The sequence below is a fragment of the Notamacropus eugenii genome, chromosome 3 (genome assembly GCF_028372415.1).
Source record: "Notamacropus eugenii isolate mMacEug1 chromosome 3, mMacEug1.pri_v2, whole genome shotgun sequence".
NCBI classification, from domain to species: domain Eukaryota; kingdom Metazoa; phylum Chordata; class Mammalia; order Diprotodontia; family Macropodidae; genus Notamacropus; species Notamacropus eugenii.
In genome coordinates, this window is record NC_092874.1 from 241,509,228 (window position 1) to 241,526,632 (window position 17,405).

At 36.0% G+C, this 17,405-nt stretch overlaps 1 protein-coding gene across 2 annotated transcripts in view; it reads left to right on the forward strand.

The window, feature by feature from the left end:
* The window catches only part of TBC1D30 (TBC1 domain family member 30), a 110,557-nt gene that overhangs the window by 7,698 nt on the left and 85,454 nt on the right, over window positions 1-17,405 (forward strand). For both annotated transcript variants that reach the window (XM_072655274.1, XM_072655273.1), the window contains exon 2: window positions 6,854-7,018. In XM_072655274.1, the coding sequence (XP_072511375.1) occupies window positions 6,854-7,018 (165 nt within the window). The remainder of the gene's footprint in view (window positions 1-6,853; window positions 7,019-17,405) is intronic.

A 17,405-nucleotide genomic window follows, 5' to 3' on the forward strand; every position in this document is an offset into this window, starting at 1 on the left:
CTTCTTTCCTTCCTTTTCTTTCTTCCTTCTCTTCTCTCCTTCCTTCCTTCTCTTTTTTCTTCCTTTTCTTCCTTTCATCCTTCCTTCCTTCCTTCCTTCCTTCCTTCCTTCCTTCCTTCCTTCCTTCCTTCCTTCCCTCCCTCCCTTCCTCCCTTCCTCCCTCCCTCCTTCCTTCCTTCCTTCCTTCCTTCCTTCCTTCCTTCCTTCCTTCCTTCCTTCCTTCCTTCCTTCCTTCCTCCCTCCCTCCCTCCCTCCCTCCCTTCCTTCCTTCCTTCCTTCCTTCCTTCCTTCCTTCCTTCCTTCCTCCCTCCCTCCCTCCCTCCCTTCCTTCCTTCCTTCCTTCCTTCCTTCCTTCCTTCCTTCCTTCCTTCCTTCCTTCCTTCCTTCCTTCCCCCCTTCCTTCCCTCCTTCCTTCCTTTCTTTTCTTACAATCTGAATTATATTACCTAATTCATGGGCTATATCCTTTGTGGTAAGAGCAATATCCATCTGGGTTTCTGCTGTGTAGGCCAGGTTAGGTTTTTCTTTTCTCCCTAACAGACAAAGCTGTCCCTAAGAGTTGACTGGTCCAGGAAGCAAAGCCTTGAGCCATTGATTTGACTATATATGAGGAGTCAGTGCCCCTATAAGTCACCATACCTTATGGGTCAGATGAATTTCTGAATGAAAATGAATGAGGCTGCATCTCCCATACTATGGCTAATTAATTGTATTTTTATTAACTGTGAGATGGCCTGTGAATGTTTTCTTTTATTCTAATCTCGTATTTTTAACTGCCAGACTGGCCTGAGTTGGGAGCAGCCTATAACCCCTTCTTTATTCTCTCCATGTTGCAGAGGGTAAACCTTCTGAGGTTTACATTCGAGCTCTCTTTAATTTTTATGTTGCCTTTGTAGGTTTTACCTTAGTCTCCCTATCTTCTGCTATGCCTGGCTTGTAGAGACATCCGTTATTAAAACCCAGCAATGGTAGCTGGAAGCCCTGTTATTTGATAGGAGTCACTCTGTGTCCTAAGTCATGAGGTCCTGTTCTACCCCCTAATCCTACAATGATTTCTACTCCCAAGGCCACGTTATCCTATTTTTTGGTTCCCCTTATCTCATACCTCTCTGAATGCTGGCTGCCTTTGGGACTCATGTTTCTCCTCTCTTCAAGTGGGATGTAGTTCTGGTAAGTACAACTATTTTTATAGAGGAAATATTCTCCTAATATGTGGATTTTCCCTACTTAAGACCCGTTATCAACTCCCCATCTTTTGTCAAAGATAAACACTTGGGAATGCACGTTAGTGGTGTGCTTTCCTTGTATCTCCTTGAGTTGGACACACTTCTTTCAGGAGGAAGGCAAGAGGCTTCCTCTTCAGTCGTCTACAATCACGGTTGGTCATTCTAAGGTCTTTCAAAGTTGTTTTTCTTTACAATGTTGTTTATACTATGTAAGTTGTTTTCTTGGTTCTATCATTCTACATCAGTTCATACAAGTCTTCTAGATTTCCTGTCATTTCTTATACTGTAATAATTTTCTTTTACCTTCATATAGTATAATTTGTGGACAAATAATTAATTTTTGGGCAGCTAGGTGGCTAGATAGAGTGCTGAGTCTGGAGTCAGTCAGGAAGACTCATCTTCTTGAGTTCAAATCTGACCTCAGACATGTACTAGTTGTGTGACTCTGGGTAAGCCACGTAACCCTGTTTGCCTCAATTTCCTCATCTGTAAAATGAGCTGTAGAAGAAAATGTCAAACCACTGTTGTCCTTGGAGTCAAGGAGACCTGGGTTTGAATCCACACTAACCATTTTATCTTGGACAAGTTACAGGATCTTAGGCTCATAGACTAAAAGCTGGGAGAGACTTCAGAGGCCAACTAGCCTAATCTCTTCTTTAACAGAGCAGGAAACTGAACTAGGGAAGCTTTTGCCCAAAATCACACAGGTATAAGCCATTTCATCTCTGGAATTTGTAGTTTCTTCATTTCACAAATTGGGAAAGACTGGAGAACCTGCCTCGTGGGTTTATTATTAGACACTGGTGAGATAATCTAATCTATAGTAAAGAGATTTGCAAATCTTAAGACATAATATAAGTGCCAGTTATTATATACTATAATTATTTCATTTCCTTTTTTCATCCTATCATATTATTTTTTATTTCATAGGGAATGCCTAGGAAGGAACTTCCTTTACCAAGGCAGTTTTTATGGTCTTAGACTTTTGCCAGCCCCTATATGGCAGAAGCAAGACTTGAACCCAGGTCTTCCTGATACCAAGGCCTACTCTCTATCCACAAGGACAAACTGCCAATGCCATTATTACTAATGACATTTGTTAAGCAATTGAATTAATATGGACTTGATTCCAGATAATAATGTCATTTTTATTCACACCACACTCCCCTTCCCTTTCCTTTTCTCTCAAGCAAAAAAAAATATGATAATCATTCAAAGGAATTAATTCCTTGTTTTTAAAAAATAATTTTTCCCTAGTTACATGTAAAGACAATTTTTAACATTCATTAAGAAAAAGATTTTGAGTTCCAAATTTTCTCCCTCTCTCACTTCTCCTCTCCCCTCCCTGAGAAGGTAAGCAATTTGATATAGGTTATATAAGTTCAATCATGCAAAACATATTACCATATTAATTTCATTTATTACATATAATTTATCTGTTACATATTTATTACATATAAACATATTACCATATTAATTTCCCCCAAAGGGGAAAAACCATGAAAAATACTACAGAATATGAAAAATAGTGCGCTTTGATTTGCATTCAGACTCCATCAATGTTTTTCTCTGGAGATAGATGGCATTTTTCATCATGAGTCCTTTGAAATTGTCTTGGATCGTTGTATTGCTGAGAAGAACTTAATCATTCCCCATTGATCATCATACAATATCGCTGTTACTGTTTATAATATTCTACTGTTTCTTGGTTCCTTATTTACGAAAAACTCCACAAGGAAGAACTGACTTCCCTTTGTAGCTTGGAGTAGTGATTATTATAGTAGAAACCCTTAAAGTAAAAGTTAAAAAAAATTTGCTTAAGTCTTACTGAATCCTTGTTTAATATCATTTAAGCCCATTTTTTAAAAGTCATTCATCACCTACTGTGTAAAAAACCAACCATGCCTTTGCCTAGACTGCCTCCCCTCTCTCTCTGTACTTGTAATTCATTCAGTACAACTTTTATTAAATGACTATTATGTGCAAGGTACTCCTTTTTCACCTCTGCCTCTTAAAATCTTTACCTTCTTTTTTCAAGGTTTGCCCTTCTTTTCCTCATCTATTTGGATGTTGTGCTGTCTCACTCATCTGATCATGTTATATTGACTTCTCTGTTTTAATTTTGTATCTTCCAGGGACCCTCCTTAAAGGCAAGGATAGTTTTAATTTTGTCCCTGTATCTCCAGTATGCCTTGAAACACAGAAACTTAATAAATGTTTCTTGAATTGAAGTGGTGGCTACTTGAGGAGATGCAAAAATAATAACATTTATCCCTATGTTCATAGTGCTTACAATTTAATAGCCAATCAGTTAATAAACATTAATTAAGCACCTGCCACTTGCTAGGGACTATACTAATAATGCTGATGGATACAAAGAAAGGTGAAAGACAGTCCCTGCTCTCAAGCTGCTAATAGTCCATTGGGGGAGACAATATGAAAAGCAACTATGTACAAACAAGCTATGAACAAAATAAATTGTAGATAATCAGCAGTGGGAAGACTTTAACACATAAACAAATATATTATGAAAAATAACTAATGCTAGTATAGAAAGAGGCTGCCTAGTACAATGGTTAGAGGACTGGCCTTGGAGTCAGAAAGACCTGGGTTCAAGTCCTGCTTCTGAGAGCTGAATAATCACAGATATGTCACTTAACCTCTCTGTAACCATAGATTACGGACAAGTTATCAGTTTTCATTGTGGAGGCTGTTTCCAAACTGGGAATTCCTTGTGCTAATGAAGTCGATGGTCTGCCTCTTTGCTGTTACCCTAAATGCAGTATAAATTATGATCAGAATGTCAGAGAGGTCCAAGATATGAACAAGGTCTTGGGATGGAGGAAAGATCCTTTTGACTTGGTATAATCCTCTGTTTAGTGGGGAGTAGTGTACATCTGGGAAGGTAGGAGGGTGCCTGGTTATAGGTATCTTGACTAGTAGGTGAAGGAGTTTGGATTTCATTCAGTAGGCAAAGGGCATAGTAATGAGATTTTGAGCCATTCCTTAGCATTCCCTTTATCACAGGGACATTTAATCTTTTATTCAAATTATTATCCTTCCCTTTGAACATTTCTGTCCTCCTTTAAATTTTTCCCAGTTTCTCTAAATAATAGGTTTAAACAAATGCAGAGACATAGGCTGGACTTTTTGTTGTTGTCCAGTTGTGTCTGACTCTTCATGATCTGTGGATTGAAGCACACCAGGCCCTTCTATCCTCTACTATCTCTTGAAGTCCTTCCAAGTTCATGTTCTTTGTTTCCATGATGTCCCCTCTTCTTTTTGCCTTCGATCTTTCCCAACATCAGAATCTTTTCCAGGGAGTCTCATCTTCTTATTATGTGGCCAAAGTATTTAAGCTTCAGCTTCAGTATTTGATCTTCCAGTGAACAGCCTGAATTAATTTCTTTAAATATTGACTTGTTTGGTCTCCTTGTTCTCCAAAGGACTCTCCAAAGTCTTCTCCACTACCACTATTTGAAAGCTTCTATTCTGCATTGCTACTGGAAAAACCAGAGTTTTGATTCTACAGCCCTTTGTCAGCAAGGTGATACCTCCACTTTTTAGTATGCTGTCTAGAGGGATGCAAACCTTCAAAATGAGGCTTGCTAATGCTGAGGACAGCAGAAGACTTAGCATCTCAGAATATCTGAGTCATGCTCCTGACAACTAATGAAAATATTAAGCTTGCTTTTAAACTAACAGCAAAGAATTGCTTATTAGTATTCCGATTGTGTTCTGCTGTCTCTCTGGAGCCTTTTCTGTTCAGTTGCTTTCAATAAATTAGAAATTCTAGAGATGCTGGTGCATCCTTTATCTTTTTTTTTGTAAAAATGAAATATGTTACCTACAGTACTTAAAGGTCTAGAAATGACTCAGTTGCCTTAAGTTTTTGTTTTTAAAGTAGGCAGAATCAACATTGCCACATTCATGTATGTGTTATAAAAAAGAATGTCTTTCATGTTCATGTGCCAAGAAAGGTGAGTCGATGATGGCCTTTTTATATGTTTTTATGGCTAAAAAGTGGTATTTTTATAACCAAAGTAATATTTCTCAAATGAGAAAATGTTTGTAAGGCAATTTGTAAAGTGCTTTGGGAATGTTAGTTATACTGTTTTCATCAAGTGAGAAATAATCTGGTTTGTGAAGTCACCAGTGAAGCACTTTCAAGATGAAAATTGTATGTGTAGTTTTCAGGTAAGTTTAAATATAAGTGCTAGTACAAAAACAGAATTTTTTTGGAGTTGTATGTACCTAGATGTGTAATATCTGATTGATTAGTTCCAAAAGAAATTTGTAGAAAAAAAGAAGAGGATGAATTTCTGACTACTTACACCATTAGTGGATGATATGATTCAATTCACTTCAATTCAAGAGCCTGTTTTATGTAAGGTGAAATATAGTGTGGGATAGTAGACAATGTACCTTAATGGCCTTAGAGTTAAGAAGAACTGGATTTAAATTCAGCCTGTGACATATACTGCCTGCGTGAACGTGGGTATCATGGTGTCCCAGGCAACATTCTCAAACTGTAAGTTATAAATTGCTGATTTGTAGTAAGGTAAGGGATTTCCATATCAGGAGTGCCCCCACACAGATGAAATAACAGGATTGGACCCAAAAGATTGTGGAAATCCCTGTGGAGTATACAAATAACAACATGGTATAGTCCCCACTTACTATATGAGGGGATTACAGATCTAGAGCTGAAGGGAAGCTGAGGCCAAGGTAAATTAGGTGGCTTATCCAAGGTTCCACATGTAAGTGAAAAAGCGTCAGAGGCAAGATTGGAATCTACATCCTCTGACTTCAGAACTGGCATTCTTTTCTCTGTACCATGCTACTTGGGCTTATGTTCCAAAACAGTACTTGGCACAAAATGATTGACGAAGACTCAAGTTCAAATAGATAGACACTTACTAGATGTGGTACCCTGGGCAAGTCACTTAACTTTGCCTGCCTCAATTTCCTTTTCTCTGAATGGGGATGATAATAATAGCACCTACCTCCCAGGGTTGTTACAGGAATCAAATGAGGTAATAGTTGTAAAATGCTTTGCAAACTTTAAAGTCCTATATAAATACTGACAATTATTATTAGTAGCAAGGGAGATAGAACTGACATGCATGCTATACTGTGGAAGTTCACTGTAGTACAGAATGCTGTGTTATGTGTGTGATTGAAAAGATACATATAATCTTGGGTGAAAAATCAATTCATTTAAATGGTTAGTCTACAGAAGAGGAGTTCTTAACCTTTTTTGAGTTTTCTAACCCCTTTGACAGCCAGGTGAAGCTTACGGGGCCTCTTTTCAGAATAATGTTTTTAAATGCATAGAAGACAGATTTATAAAGGAAGCTAGTTATATTGAAATGCAGATATCAAAATCTATTTAAAATTTATGTTATAAATAAATGAAGCATGTAGATGTATAACCAGAAATATACTGTAAAATTATAACATAATCATTTAATTATATATTATAAACATGTATAGATTATCATATTTAAAATTATTAAAATATATTTAAAAAATCAAGTTCATAGAGCCCAGGTTAAGAACCTGTGGTCTAGAAACCATTCTGCAGGTGGAGATCACATTTTTGTGTACATTTGTCTTAATAACAGATATTGGCGAACTGAAGGCAACCCTTCGGGAGCTGACGTACGGCATCACTCTTCAGTCAGCAAAGTTGCTGCGTCACCTGAAGCAAAAAGATCGGCTTCTGCACAAAGTGCAACAGAACTGTGACATTGTGACGGCATGCTTACAGGCTGTATCCCAGAAGAGAAGTAAGTACCACTGAGTCCTTGCAGCATCTCCTGCCATCCATCCTTGAGGTGAATTTGATAACATGGTTGGGGCCGGGGCTTTCCACTTGAGAAATCAGACTTTTGAATAGTAGTATTTTCATGTTCATACAATGAGCCAGGATCTCTTTGTGATCCATATTAATCATGTTTCCATTCATAGCATTTAAATGTTTAATCTGATGCATTGTATTAATGAAAATGACTAACAGAGAAGCAACATAGTGTAGTAGGTAGAGGGTTAAGCTTGAAGTTTGGAAGACCTGGATTTGAATCCCACCCCAGGCTCTTATTAGTTGAGTGACCATTGGGCAAGTCTCTTGTCCTCTCTCAGCCTCAGTTTCCTCATCAATGAAATGGGGAAGGTAAACTTGTAGCATTTCCTTCATGGGGTTGTTGTGAAAATCGAGTGAGATAATGTCGAGTGAGATAAAATGCATTGCAAGCCTTAAATTACTTACAGATAAAGAAAATGAGGTCCTGGGAGCATAGATGCTGTGTCCAAGGTTACATAGATAATAAATGTAACCCCACAACCATCATTATCACTGTTATCATCACTCCAGCTGCACCCCATTCTCCCAAGAAGGAGAAAAGTTTATTTTCAGTATCTAAGTCTTGTTTCTCTTGTGGATATTGACTCAACATTCTCTCACATTATGTCTTTCCTCACAATGACAAACCTTGATTAGAATTTCCATTTTTTCCTCAATGTTTTTTGCATCAGGTACAAACAACCTTAACTAGTAGCAGTGATGAACTTTCCTCCTTAGTTCTTGGTTGCTATGTTAAATAGTTAAGCACCTGACTTTTTAAAAAGAGGGAATTTGTTCTGAAATAATTGTTCTGAAATTCTGATCCAATGAATATTTGTAAAGTGCTTAGCATAAGGCCTCGCATACAGAAGGCATTATATCAAGGCTTATTCCTCCCTTCCCCATTATTCTGTTTCCTCCCCTCCACTAAAACTAAAAGGGGAGAGAGTAATTTTTCTCTAAGTTGCCTCTTAGATATTCTTGTGTATAGGTTTTTGTTGTTGAAGGACAGACCAGAGCCATGGTTTCATTGCTATGAGGAACTCAAAATAAGGACATTCTTTTTATTTACGCAGCTGGGGACCTACTCTGCACCTTAGAGGGTACTGACAGGTTGAGTGATTTGGTCAGTGATGGGTCAGAGTTAGGATTCGAACCCAGGTCTCCCTGACTCTGAGGTCAGCTTTCCGCTATGACTTGCTGCCTCTCTGTGTGGGTAGGTAATTCATAAATGAATTGTTGGATTATGCTAATGCTTTTGTTATTAGTGTGGTGGTTAAAGTTAGAAATAAAGGCTTACTGCGTGTGAATTTTATAATTCTCCTGGGAATAACTTCATGTATTTTCAATGACTAACATTTCTTTGTTTTTGTTTTGTATTTTGTATTAACATGCAGCATGGCCGAACATTATGTTCAGGTATGATTATACTGATTACATGTATGATCAGTATATTTTAATTAAAATGTTTGAGACAGCTTTTGAGAATTCATGAAAGTGAGCATTTTATTTTTTTTAAAATTTGATCCATTTGACATGTTATCTACTCTTACTTTTGCACTTAAGGGTTTTTTTCAACAAAAGTTAATTTTTTGGGGTTGGCAAGTTTCAGACAGTGCAAGCTGATGGCTCGTATTTCATTTTTATACTCTTTATTCCTCCAAGCTTATTTTTTTCTTTCCTATCCTGCCCTAGATTTTGATAACAGCACCATAGGATCTGCTGCTGGATCAGAGACCCACAGACTTAGAGTGGGAAGTGGTTGTTTTGTTCCACTTCCTCATTTTACAGATGAGGGAAACTGAGGCCCAGAGAGATTAAGTGAACTGTTTCAGGACATGCAAGGAATGAGTGGCAGAGCTGGGATTTGAACCCTAGGACCTCTGACTCCCACCAAAGTACTCTTTCCAATGTACCCCCCTGTATCCCTCCATTGAAGAACAGTTGCTGAGGGTCGCAGAGAGATCAGAATCTTTACTAAGTGGGAACTGTAGTAATTTTGGAATGAATATTTTACTCTTCTCTTCATTATTATCATCTCATTTATTTTACTATTCTTGTTTATCACTGTCATTATGTATATCAAAAGTTTACAGTGGAAAGTGGAAGATACACAGAGTGAAAGAAAGAGGGTTGAGGGATGGGAATGGAGCCAAGAGAGAGGGAGGAAAACATACCAGGAAACTTGATGGAATTACTAACTACAGAAAAGTTGTAGTGGTTATCAAGCATACTTAGGAGTTCACAGGGCATCTAGATTTATTGGTCATGCAATTTCTAGCCATTTGGTTGAAAAACCCAGAAGTCCATACTTAAGTACCAAATTAATTTTGAAATTAGTCTTCTTGATGTATTTTATGTTTTCAATTTCTAGACATAATTTTGTAGGAAAACCTCAGTTAACCAGAATGTTCTGGGAATAGGGTGTTCTAAAGGATGGAATTTTTTGGAACATTCCCATTACTGCCTTCATAATGAGACTTACTATATATAATTAAACATTTCTTTTATGACTTACAACTTTACATTGCCTTGGGATTATAATTCTTAACATGAATTTACATTGTATAATGTCCTAGATGTAGGAAAGCTAGAAATTTGGCAAAATGTGTAACAATTGGGGAAGGCCACTGTTTGGGAGGTAGGGAGGAGGCTTGTAGGGTGAATCTTGGCTAATGGGTGTGCAGTGAGGAAGCATACAATTTGGTGCCTTCAAATTTTAAATAATTATTCTTGTTAACTAATAATTCATTTAGTTTACCATGCTGAAGGTGAGTAAATATTATCAGAAACCACTAAATTTTGTCCTGGAACCTTTGCTCTCTGGCCTAGTTACAGTTCTGTTTAGGCCTTATGGAAGAATTTTTTTTCTATTCAAAACTAGAACAAAAATGATACAACTTTGGTTAATATTTTTATTTTATTAAAAGGTATATAATATATTTTATAAAATATATAATTTATTTTTAATATTAGGAACATAAGTATACTTTATGTGCTAAAAACAATATTATCTTATTTCTACTACATTTGATGTAACTGTTTACCTCTTAAAGTTGGATCAAGCCTCTCAGTTCATTACAGTAGGACCTTACTATACAATTGTACATTATAGCAGGACCCTACTATATGGTGACAAGGGTGGTGTGTGTAGAGTGGGAAGGTGGGGTGAGGGAATGGAAGTTAGAGAAGAGAATGGGGGGAGCAGTTAGATCATTTCCTATCTTCCTAGGCTAACTTTTTTTTTTAACTTGATAAATTCGTTTGACCGAAACAGACAAATAGAAATGGACAAACCACAAAGTAGACTCCTTGAAAAGTTATGCGAAACAGTGCCCAAGAACGATTCTATGAATGATTCAGGAAGCTGGATACTTTTGTACTGTTTGTCCTTTACTGATTATTCAGAGAAAAGCTGTGTGCCTTACATTTTTTCATGATGATACAGACACAAGCCATTGTATTTAAACTGAGGTTTTTGTTGTTTAATGTTGTTACATAGTTGTATTCAGTGTGTATCTTCTCTTTCTCTAAAAACACTTCACACAACTCTTCTTCATATTTCTTTGAATTTATCATATTTGTTGTTCCTTATGATAATAATCATATCGTTTAGTTGTTTTCAGTCGTGTCTGACTCTGTAACCCATTTGGGATTTTCTCGATAGAGTTATTGGAGTGGTTTGTCATTTCCTTCTCCAACTCATTTTACAGATGAGGAAACTGAGGCAAACATGATTAAGTGACTTTCCCAGAGTCACACAGCTGGTAAGTGTCTGAGACCAGATTGGAACTCAGAAAGAGGAGTGTTCCTGACTCCAGGCCTGACACTCTATCTACTGCCACTTAGTTGCCTTTATAATAATCATAGGTAACATTCAAGTAACATTTATTATGTGTCAGGCACTGTGCTGAGCACCTTACAGTTTTCATCTCATTTGAGCCTCATGACAACCGTGGAAAGCAGAGGTTTTTGCAGAGGAGGAAACTGAGGCAAACAGAGGTTATGTGACTCATCCAGGGTTTGAATAAGTAAGCATCTGAGTCCATTTACTTATGGCAGTTAACTATATTGTAACAGACTTTTTCTTTTTCTTAAACATACATTTTACTACTGACTTTTGTCTATATATTGCAGTAATTCACCCTTCCCAATCCCTCCATAACAAAGAAAAATAACTAAGCAAAAACATTCAATACAATGGCCGCATGTGGTATTCTCTCCTAGTAGTTTTTCACGTCTGCTATGAATGGGGAATGTATACTTCATGATCTGTTCTCTTGGACCTTCAATGGACCTTCATTTACTCAATTGGTTCAGTTTCCTTTTGGTGATCTTTTCATAGACATTGTTGTAAAATATTATTTATATTATTATTAATACAAAATAAAAAATTAATAATATTAAATATTGTATATATTACTTTCTTGGTTCTGCTTATTTTAGTCTGTATCATTTCATATAAATCTTCTCATGTTTCTCTGAATTCCTCTTTTTTGTAACTTCTTATTGCATAATAATATCCTATTAAATTCTTTTACCATTTTTTCATGTTTTTTTTTTTTTTAACCATTTTACCATTGTCCTATAAAGGCCTTTTCCCCTCTCTGTTACGTTTCTAGGGACAAGCTTTCATCCAGAATATAACCAAATTTGTGTTCTTATTTAAATAGAATTTCCTTGTTTCTCAGCACTTAGATGGCCTCCATAATATTAGTGGTATATGGCTGTAGCAGTCACCAACTACATAGGCACTAAAGAAATATGACTGAAGGTCAGGTACGACCACATCCCTCTTGTGCTCAGCTAGAAAAACTGGCTTCCCATTATCTCGAGGATCAAATGCAAATTCCTCTCTGTTTTTCAATGGAACCTTTCACATCTAACTTTCCTTTCCAGACTCCCTTTCAGTCATTCTCCATTCTAGCAAAACTGGCTCACTAACCATCTCTCCCATATTCCATCTGATGTCACCAGATCCTTTACACAGCTTGTCCTAGTGTCTAGAAAGCTCTTGCTCCTCATCAGGGCCTCTTAGAATCCCTGGCCTTTTTCACAGCTCAGCTTAAATACCTTTTCTACATGAGACCTTTCCTAATCCTACAAAGTCAATACCTCTCTAAAAAAAATTTACCTTGTTTTTACAAATTTGCATTTGCTTATATGAGTCCATGAAACCCCATTGGAATGAAAGCTCCTTAGGGTGAAGGAATTGTTTTGTTCTGCTTTTCTATTTTTCACTAGCACCTTATTCATAATGAGTGTTTACTAAATGCTTGTCATTTGATTACAGAGTATATGACAATAACTACCACAAAAATATTACCTTATTTTTATAGAGTTTTTATGTCAGGATAGTGTATTATTTCTTCTTTGTTTCTCTAAAACCTAGCACTGTACATTGCATGTAGCAGGTGATTAATAAAGGTTTATTAAATTTAATTTTGTTAAATTTGAAAGCATTTTACATAGATTCTCTTACTTGGGAGACTCTGGAATAGTCTATGAGTAGGTTATGGAAAAATTTGTTCATTGGTTTGCAGTAAAAGTCACTAGAATTTTTAAGGGGGTAGGTGAATGCTGAGAAGGATTAAGAAAAAATGTTGAAATTGGCTTTCAGAGATAAGTGGTTTCTTTTACTTTATTGTATCTGTTCTTGAAAAAAATGGTAGAGTTTAGGGTAAGGAGAATGAATGAAATGCCAATAACATGATCCTCACAGTTGGATTATTACATTCTGATAGGAAATGTTTTGAAATGGCATTGGTTTATATGCAACAGCTGAATGAATCATCAAAATAAAATTGTATGGTAAAGCCTAGCTGTCTTTTGGGGAGTCCTGTGCTCAGAGATAACAGGGACAAAATGTTGCTAAATGCATAGTAATATTTGTAATATAGTTGTCTTTACTTTAACTTTGTAGAGGAATAAAGAACATTTTAGCAACCCTTTCTTCCATGCAGAGGCTGACTTCTGATAAAGGGAAATGGAGTCATGTATAAACAATATGTGTATATATGTATGTATGTGTGTATCATATCTATATCTAAAATGCTTCATATAAATTGGTCGCATAAGTGGGTGACTATTTTCCAGGCTGCCTTCTATGTAGGAGTACTTTATCTATAGTGGATGGAGGAGTAGGAGAAGGAGAGGGAATTTCTGTGAATATTTGTTTGTTGAATAACTGTTCTACCACTTTAGCAGGCACAAGTAACATAATCACAGTGTTGGGGAATCTGTCATTTCCCCAAGCAAACATTTTGACATTTCATAAAGTGGCTCAGAATGTTATATCAAGTGACTACTGAATATGGTTTCCAGCTACGATGGAATGATGTGAATTCCTGCTCATTTTCGTGGGTCTACCTTTTTCCTCTCCCTCACAAAAGTATATTATAAAGTAGGGACTGAATGTTACTGGATTTGAACTAGGGTCCTATAGTTAAAAGTTGCCATCTACTGATAATGATTTGCTGGGTAGGGTTCCCCCTCTTAACTTTTTCCAGACTCAGAGAGAACTTAAGAACTCCCTATCTCTTCTCAATCACATACTGTATTTAAAAGGAAAGATTACTTGCAACTTAAAAAAAACCCTGAAAAACTCTTTTTTGTTTGGGGTAGAACCAGAGGTTTCATTTAAAGGGTTAGCTAAGGTGTTAACAAAGTAGGTGTCTCTTTCATTTACTGCCTGTTTCTGCCACTGGTTATTTCAAGCTTAAATTTACCTTTTGCAGGAATTTTCTGTATATCCAGTATGTAATTAACAGCTTGATCTGACATAACTATAATTTGTATAATTAGGGTTTGACTAAATAAGAAAATTTTATTGTAGCATGAATTGCACAAAGTATTCTACAGCCAGAATATTTTTTCTTGCTTTTTCTTTCAAACCAAGTATGCTGTAGATGAGACCTCTCTTTTATTTTTTGTTACTTCTTAACATCTGTAAAATGATCTGGAGAAGGAAATGGTAAACTACTCTAGGATCTTGGCCAACAAAAACCAAATGGGATCATGAAGAGTCAGACAACTGAAATAACTGCACCACAATAAACAATATTTCTAGTACATTGTTGATATTTTATGATATTTAAAAGCAACAGCTTTTTCCTGTGCTAATGTCCCAATTTTTTTCTTTCAACTTTGCAAATACAGGATCCTTGTGATTTCATTTCCAGGATGACAGGTTTTCCTTTCTCCTCCATTCCCCCATTTTGGTATTACTTTAATGAAAAGAAAATTGTATTTAAGGGCCAGCAGAGGGAGCCCTAATTTTTGCTTTGATTTTTCAAGTGATTTATTTATATCTCCACTTCTTCCAAAGGATTTGCAGGCACTCACACAATTTAAAATAGCAAATTAGAGATTTAAACAGAACAGAGACATATGGAGGACTTTCAAAATTATCTAACATACTATAAGATGGATTTATATTTGGGGCATATGTTACAAAGGGATATTTTTGGAACCACCTGATTTCTAATAAATGGAAGATGTCTGTCACTTTCAGTATAGCTTAAGACATATGAACCAGATTATTTAAAAAAGAAAAAAAAGTACCATGACTGTGGTTCTTAAAGTGTATGCATTAGAATAGCAGATGGAGAGCTTATTCTCAGTGTTTTTGTTTTTTGTTCCACAAATCTTTTTCAACAGAAAGAAATGCACTATGACTCTTCAGGACAATTTAAAATATTATTTGTAATATTCTTTTAGGTTTTTTCTTTAAGTGCTTACAATAACTACAATGTTAACTTTGTCCTCCAAGTTTCAACTTAAAATTTGTTATAGAATTATAAAATATAAAATTTTGTTCTGCTTTTAATTAGAAAACTAAACATAAAATATAATCTAATTATAAAATAATTATGATTATTTTATGTGAGACATTCTGCAAGAATTCAGAAAAATAATCCAGCCAGATCTCATATATTTACTATATCTGTAGTTGAATATGAAATTAAATTTTTTTTTACAAATTTTCTTGAATTTAATAACATTTTTAATGAAATAAACTACAACTTGGAGATCCTTAATATAATGTAATATAATATGATGTAATAATATAACATAATATAATATAATATAATAATGGTATATAAACCTAATTTTGGTGTTGGACTCTTTTATTTGAACAAAAGTTCACAATAATTAGTGCTAGACAGGTACAATCTTTAATTTTGTTGTGGATCATTTATTTATGTATGTTGGTTTAACATAATAATAATGAATAAGATGAAATAATGAATAAAATGAAAATGCTCTTTGAGACTAATCTGTTGTGGAAAATAGTAGGAGAATTTTACAAGCCCAGAGAGTGAAACAGTCTATACTTACAGATGGTCATCACCAAAATGTCAGCCATCAGATGAAGATTCATCTTTGCTAAGGAAACAGTTTGTGATACTATGTCTATGGAGGGAAAGAGAAACCCTACTTGAATGAAATCAGAGATCTTTGGAAATATCAGAAGAAAATTGACTAATATTTCATTTGAAAACTCTTCTTACTAGTTTAATAAATAACAATGTCTTACATACCTAATTTGTAAATAGATATTTCTCTAATTGCCCCTTTTATGAGTTTCTTAAAAAAACAAAATCTTACTAGACATGTAGGTTGGCACCTTGATCTTAGCCTTCAAGGATCTGTGTTTTCATCACTGTGGATACACCCACCACCAATGGTGATTATAACTCCTCCATGCATTAATGGACTGTTTTGATGAGTTGTTGTGGATTACAAAAAGCCAATCTGAATTTAGCTAGGCTGGTCCTTTACTTAACTCTGTCTGCCTCAGTTCCTTCTCTGTAAAATGAGCTGGAGAAGGAAATGGCAAACCACTAGAGTATCTTTGCCAAGAAAAACCCAAATAGAGTCATGGAGAGAAGGGTAGGACATAATTTAAAACGACTGAATAATAACAACAAGTATAACAGTGTGTCTGTGTGCAGATGTCACAGCTCTACGTCATGTTGGAAAAGTCCTCTAATTTCTTTGGCCCTCAGTTTTATAATTTGGGGATAATAATATATGCCCTATTTATTTTGCAGGGATGTGTGAGGATGAAGTGAGATAGCAAACGCAAAAGTCCTTAAAAAGTTTAATATTAGCAAATGTAGGGCATTAATATCCCAAAATCCAGTTTGTAATATATTTTTCTGAGTGCAGTAGCTCCATAGTACAATGTAAATTCCTTGAGGGAACAACTATTCCGTATGTGATTTTGTATTTTTTTCCAAACTGGATTTCTGTGGCTGAATTTGAACTCAGGTTTTCCTGATTCCAGGTCCAGTGCTCTATGCACTGTGCCATGTAGCTGTCCCACCCAGCTGACTTACAGTCATCTTAATGAGTATAGGAGAGGGACAAATATTTATTAAATGCCTACTAAGTGCAAGACATCCTCTCAGTTTTCAATTCTTTGCCACCACAAAAAGAGCTGCTATAAATATTTTTGTACGTGCAGGTTCTTTTCCCTTTCTTATAATCTCTTTGGGATACAAACCTAGTAGTGGTATTGCTGGATCAAAGGGTATGCACAGTTTGATTGCTCTTTGGCCATAGTTCCAAATTGCTCTCCAAAATGGTTGATTCAATGACCTCTTAGGATCCTTTTCAATTTTATGTTTCTATGACTAAGTATCCTATGAAATAATATATCTTGTTGCCCTTGGGTAATAAAACCACTCTTGCCTACTTCTTTATTTGTCTCTCCAGGTTAACCCATGAGATACCTTTTCATTTAGTTGTGACTTATTTGTGCCTCCTCCTCCTTCTTTTCCTCATCCTCCTCCTTTTCTTCTTCCTCTTCTTCCTCCTTCTCTTCTTCCTCTTCTTCCTCCTCCTTTTCCTCCTCCTTCTTCTATTCCTCCTTCTCTTTCTCCTCCTTTTCCTTTTCCTTCTCATCCTATTCCTTCTCCTTCTTTTCCTTTTCCTTTTCATTCTCTTCTTCCTTCTCCTTCTCCTCCTCCTCCTCCTTTTCCTTCTCCATAGGAATGTGATTCAGACCCTCCTGGAGTATGTCAGCTTATTAGGTAGTAGTGTCATATATGCTCCAGTCAAAGCCCCTAGATATTCTTGGAATATTTCACTCACTGTGAGCAGCATAACCTCTGTTCTTCCTCAAGACTGCAAATTAGATTATGGGATTTTTGAGGACAGGGTCTGTCTCTTGCTTTTTTTGTATCTCTAGAACTTAGCACAGTGTCCGACACATGGTTGTTGTTGTTCAGTTGTGTTTGATCCTTTATGACTCTGTGGACCATTGCACACCAGGTCTTTCTGACTTGAGAGGCTCATCCTCCAGTTTCATGTCTTTTAGAATTTTA